The sequence below is a fragment of the Hordeum vulgare genome, chromosome 1H, assembly GCF_904849725.1.
Source record: "Hordeum vulgare subsp. vulgare chromosome 1H, MorexV3_pseudomolecules_assembly, whole genome shotgun sequence".
Taxonomy (NCBI): Eukaryota; Viridiplantae; Streptophyta; class Magnoliopsida; order Poales; family Poaceae; genus Hordeum; species Hordeum vulgare.
Window position 1 is genome coordinate 86104594 of NC_058518.1, and position 5844 is coordinate 86110437.

Below are 5844 nucleotides of genomic sequence, written 5' to 3' on the forward strand. Positions count from 1 at the left end.
TGAGATTCTTGTAGAAATATATTTTCCTACTCTTTGTATTTCGTGTTGTAGATCTTGACACATTTTTCTATAGAACTGGCCAACAAACCTAGAACTTCAATTAATTTGGAACAAGGGAGTGGTCTCTAGCATGTAGTATGGCTGATTGTAAGTTGTTAATGATTCCAATTCCACTATTCCAGAATGTCCTAGTGCAGATTTCAATGTGCTGATTACCAGTGAGCATGACTTTATTCTAAAGCAAGCACTGTTTCTAACCCTGCAAAATCCCCAATGCAAGACCTTGTATCATTGCACATACCACCATGCAAAGCTGATAATACTTCGAAATGCAGAAGCATCTGAATCTTGAAATGCAAACAGTGCTTATTTCCTGGTCATGCGGTAAAGATCATCACAAGCACGATATGCCATAACAAAAAAAGATGGACAACGGTAATTGATAAAATGGTAGAAGGATCATATAGATCTACCAACATTATTGAACTATAGTTCCAGATGAATATGACAACACTCTCCAGCCAAAATTATGATAGGAACAATCTGCGGGGCAGAAAGGGAAAAATGGAACTGATACAGATTACCGGTTTAAGAGATTAGGAAAATTGCTAACACAACACATGGATGAGATATAAGTAAATAGATGCTCTTCTTGCCAAGCTAATAAGCAAACGATGGTTCACCGGGCCGGAAGCTCCGGTAGATGGAGGCTATCACTGGGACAAGACCCAGCAGCGCGATCTGGACCTGCTCCGATGTGCTTGTCCTGACGGTGATCTGTCCGCTCAGCTTGTTGTTGAGCCCAAGGCGAACAGCCATCTTTGAACCCCTTCCAATCGAGAACTGGGACTGCAGATTAGCCCCCAGGGCAAGGTCGCGGCGCCACTTCATGAGGGACAGGCCCAAGGTTGACAAGGACTGGCCAATTGGATAATCTTTGTCTTTTAAGCGCGCTTCCAAATTTGCTCCATAGGCGGTATCCCCCTGAGCCCGCATTGCACCTGTGCTTGCCACTAGCGCCAGCCTCTTACCAACAGAGAGCTGGTCCTCGACCTTCAGCCCAGTGGCCACAATGTCACCCAAGAAAGTAACAGAGAATCCTCCAGTGGTTTTGTTCTTCTTGATACTCTTGAATTTGGTCTCACCACGGAGGATATAAGCAAGCTGCCGCCCAACAGTCTGGATGTCAAAACCAGCGAGGGAAGACGCGTCCTCTCCATGCTTTGCTGAGATGGAAGAATCCAAATGGATGCTAAATTCCTTCTTGTCCTTGGTAACCTGAACTGCCACAGTACCTGGGAATTTGTTAAGGAGAGCGAGCGACTCTTCGACACTTACTCCATCATAGCCACAGTCATGATCCCACCCATGCGCATCTAGAACAGGCCTTGCAAGGACAGTAGAGGTTGGTTCCAGAAAGCGGTAACGGTATGTTGGATTGTCACAATCAAATGAAGGAGGAAGCACCATGTCAGGTAAGGGAACTGAAACATTTTCTGGAGGAGGATCCTGATCATTTTCGCCTGCGATACTAGCATACCCATAAGCATCCATATCAGACTTGCCTCTCTTCTTCATCTCCTTTAACCTGCGGAGCTCATCCTTCCACTGTTTCTTCTGGAGAAGCTTGACCCTGTAATCGTACTCATCAAAATAAGCATTCTTCTGCTCTTTTGTGAGCCTTGCAAGCTGAGCTTTGGTCAAAGGCTTGAAGGGAGGAAGTTGATCATATTCCTCTTCATCTTCATCTTGTTCTATATCAGAATACTCATCCAAATCAATATCAGAATCTCCTTCGTTACCACCCTGGTCAGGGGAAAGTTTTGGGTGAGCCCTTGACTGCAACAGCGAGGATAGCAGGAAAGGAAGTGGCGGGGAGCGGAAGCGGAACCCAAAAAGCTTCCCAGGAGAAGGATCCTGAAGCTTCAAAAGCGAGTTGGCTTCTGATAATATCTTTGATGAGTAGCACAAGAGCAGCATCTGATGCCTCCAACTTTGGCCATTTGGAAGCACTTTCTGACCCTCACGATTCTTCCGACAAGAAGGATGGTTCTCAACAAGGGCTACTGGGTTCATCAGACGCATATCCCCTGCAGCCTGCCTGATGGATTGCTGGATAATGTGGGATCGCTGTGCCATCAATACCTCATATGTCATAGGGGCACCGTTGAGGCCTTCAGGAGGAGCAGAAGCAGCATGGGTGAGAGCAACAATGGCATTGAACCATATGGAAGAACCCAGAACAGAAGTAATGGTTTTTAGAAGAGGCAAATCATTAAGATCACGGCTCAGACTATCGAGACGGTCCACATATAGAACGATATCTGGGGGACATCTCTTGGTATATTTCTTGACGGATGAGAGAATTTTCCTGTTGGCTCCTTGGTCCATCACATTGGGCCGAAGACCTGGTGTATCAATGATCCGAATCTTGACACCATCCACATTACCAACAATTTCACGCACGCTGGTGGTGGCTGCACCAAAAGCATCAGTTTTGGACTTCACTTCGCCAAATATAGAATTTATAGTTGCACTTTTGCCAACTCCAATCTTCCCCAAGACAAGTATGTTGCAGGAGAAGCTCAAATCCTCTTTTCCCTCCGCTTCAAGCAGCAAGGCTTTCTTCCGTGCGTTCTCAAGGCTGAAAGCTCTGTTTGTCTGCCTTCCATGTCGGATACCCTCGGCAAGGCTCAGACGGTACAGCACTTGTGCTGCTACTGTCTCTTCAGGGGTCGCCCCCAATTTATAGACAAGGCGCAGAAACTTTACACGAATCAACTCAACCTTGTCATGCAATTTCTTCTCTTCCTCTGTCATCTCGTCATTAGGCTCAGCAGTCACTGCTAGCTCAGAGGGGCTGAAGAGGTTTGACCGGGCAGGTTGGCGGGGGGCAGTTGGCCTCAAAGATGGGGCTGATGAGCCCAGACCAGCAGGTCTATCCATGGAAAAGATTCTGGAACCATCTTGCGAAGAAACTGTGATGTTCCCATCCGGGGATGCACCAGTAGCAGCTTTCAGTAGGGCAGCTAAAGCAGCAGAATCGAACCCCTTCTCATCATCATCCTCATTATCGTCGTCATCATCATCATCCTCAGAATCATCAAGAACAATCTGCCCATCCATGCTATTAGTGTACTCCCTTGAGCTGCTCAAGCCAGACACAGGACTACCACTTGAGGATCCTTCACCAAGCTCCTTCATGATCTGCTTTGCAGCTTCAGAGTTCTCTATGATTGCAACTCGTGCAGGACTCCTGTCAAAGCTCACCTCATCATCGTCCTCATCACCCTCATTACCACTCCCATCTTCCTCATCAGCTGCAGCTAAAACAATCTCATCATCAACAGCCTCTACTTCATGGTCAGCAACATCTTCTGCACCATCATTCTCCTCACCACCTGTGTCTTCCTCATCAGCTGCATCTACAGTTTTCTGGTCATCAGCAGCTGCAACCATAACTATCTCATCATCACCAGCCTCTTCTTTGTGGCTAATCACCTCTGCAGCAGGTTCATTCTCATCGACATAATCATTGTTTTCCTTGACAGGTTCTGGAGCCAACTCCCGAGACAAGATAACATCATCGCCACCAGCAACAACACTCTCAACCTCTGTAGGCTTCTCAACACCAACATTTTCCACACTTCCACTAGCAACCACCTGGTCCTCTGCATTTTGTGCCTTCTCATTGCTTTCAGTAAGCGGAATGTCTGCGCTTGAAGGAGCAAGCTTCACCAAACTCTCCGAGCTAATGTCATTGATAACCTGGTATGGATCATTCGAATTCTTTATATCCCAAATCCACATTAATGTTAACATTACTAGCAAAGGAATTAGATAGAACATGCCCACTTACCTCAGGACTTGCATCGTTTTCTGGCTCAGGCTTTGCCGCCTCATCTTTCTCATTAGCCTGGTAATCCAAGCTACCATTGTCAATAACCTGGTTTGGATCATTTGATTTGTTTAAACCCCAATAGTGTCAACACTAGTAGTAGGTAGTAGCAACGAAATTATATTGGGCATGTCCACTTACCACTGGGCTTGCATCGTTCACCGGATCAGGCTTTGCAGCCTCGTCTTCCACATTAGCATGGTTCTGAACTGGGCTTGCATCATTCACCAGATCAGGCTTTGCAGCCTCCTCTTCCACATTGGCATGGTTCTCCACGGTACCGTTATCAACAACCTGGTTAATGGCATTTGAGTTGTTCACATCCTCTAATGGTGTCAACACAACTAGTAACAGAACTAGAACGAATATGTCCACTTACTACTGGACTTGCAGTGCTCTCAGGCTCGGGCTTCACCGCCTCGTCTTCAACATCAACACGGTTACCGCCGTCAGTAACCTGGATTGGGTCATTTGAATTGTTCATACAAAAATCCTACCAGTATCAATACCATCAACAAAAAAAAATTGATTGATGATGAAGAAGCCCACTTACCACTGGACTCGCATCACTTTCAGGCTCCTGCTTTGCAGGCTTGTCTTCCACATCAGCCTCATTCTCCAATGATGCTTCTTTAGCCTCTTCACCTCCCACCGCCACCATCTCAGCAGGCTCTTCAGCCTCACCACCCAAATTGCCATTGGCTTCAGCTGTAGGAGCCACCTTATCCTCCGGCTCCGCCGCCTCCATGCTCCTGGTGGAGGCCGTAACCGCCTTCTCGCTGTCAAACTCACCATCATCTTCGCCTCCAGTGGCCACCTCTGCAAGCTTCTCAGCCTCTGGTTTCTCCTCGGACAATTCAGCATCGACTGCCACGTTGCTCACTTCCTTCACCTCCAAAGTGGCACTTTCCTCTGGTTCGCCGGTCAATTCAGGCTTCTCCTCACCTACCGGCGCATCAGGGGATGGCAGGGAAGCAGCCCCCTCGCCCAATTCACCATTGTCGGATTCAGGCTTCACTGCAACAGGCGCCTGCACCAACAACGCAGCCTTCACATCTTCCACCGTCAATCCTCGGTCACCTTCCTCCTGCTCCTTGGCCGCAGCCGCCGCCTCCTCCTTCCCTTCTCCCTCCCCCTCGCTTGCATCTTTCCCATCTCGTACCGCTGGTTCCACCTCCCCACCGTCCTCCGCCTCCTCGGCCCCGCCGTTGTTGGCCTCCGAACCAGTAAAGCTACGGTCTTTCCCCTCAAATCTCACCTCCTCGCCCTCCCCTACTCCACCCACCTCCTCCGGCGCCGCCCCGGCACTCTTGGTCCCCTCCGCCGCCGCAACCTCGTCCGCATCAGCCGCCGGAGGCCGTTCGTCGGCCACGGGCGCGGCTCGGGCGTCGGTGGTCGCCATGCTGCCGCCTCTTGCTCCGCCCACAAGCAAAACAGCAGCAGAAGTCGTCGGATTCCGTCGTCGGAGGAGATGGAGGGGATGGGAGGGGAGAGGGGAGGAGAGGATAAGGTGAGGGTTTTAGGTTAGGCTACTCGATTTATCTCGTGAGTATATATAGCTCAATTCGATTTGGGTCTGGTTTGGCGTGTAATTCTGGGACGAGATGGCAGCCAGCCAGGGTCCAGGGGTGAGATGAGGAAGCAAGCAATGGGCAGATTTGGGGCGATGGTGATAAGGCGTTTATTTTTATGGACTTTTATTACTACTTAAAATACAGTTGCACTATTTCATCTCGTTGAGGGCTCGCGCGTGAGCCGTCCGTTCACGACAAACTACTAACAAAAAGATGTCATTTCATCTCGCGATGTACCTGAGATGTATGGTCACTAAGGATTCCCTCAGATCCACTGACTTCACGCTGCAGCATTAGCCCTTTACAGCCCTCTAATATTCATCCAAAACTTATCCAACGATGTATATGAGATAAGGCAAAAACTTTAGCATT

The 5844-nt window shown here is 48.7% G+C and overlaps 1 protein-coding gene across 2 annotated transcripts; it reads right to left on the reverse strand.

Moving 5' to 3' along the window:
* Window positions 1-439: 439 nt before the first annotated feature.
* Window positions 440-5490, reverse strand: LOC123425604 (translocase of chloroplast 101, chloroplastic). 2 transcript variants are annotated; one of them, XM_045109307.1, is made up of 5 exons: window positions 4452-5490; window positions 4278-4355; window positions 4040-4192; window positions 3860-3916; window positions 440-3768 (listed from the first exon to the last, which is right to left on the reverse strand). In XM_045109307.1, the coding sequence occupies exons 1-5, from the start codon at window positions 5298-5300 to the stop codon at window positions 661-663; spliced, it is 4245 nt and encodes a 1414-aa protein (XP_044965242.1). In that variant the 5' UTR covers window positions 5301-5490; the 3' UTR covers window positions 440-660. The 2 variants fall into 2 exon arrangements, with proteins under 2 accessions (XP_044965242.1, XP_044965234.1); XM_045109299.1 differs by having other exon boundaries at window positions 3860-3946; window positions 4452-5489.
* Between the last annotated feature and the right edge of the window lie 354 nt (window positions 5491-5844).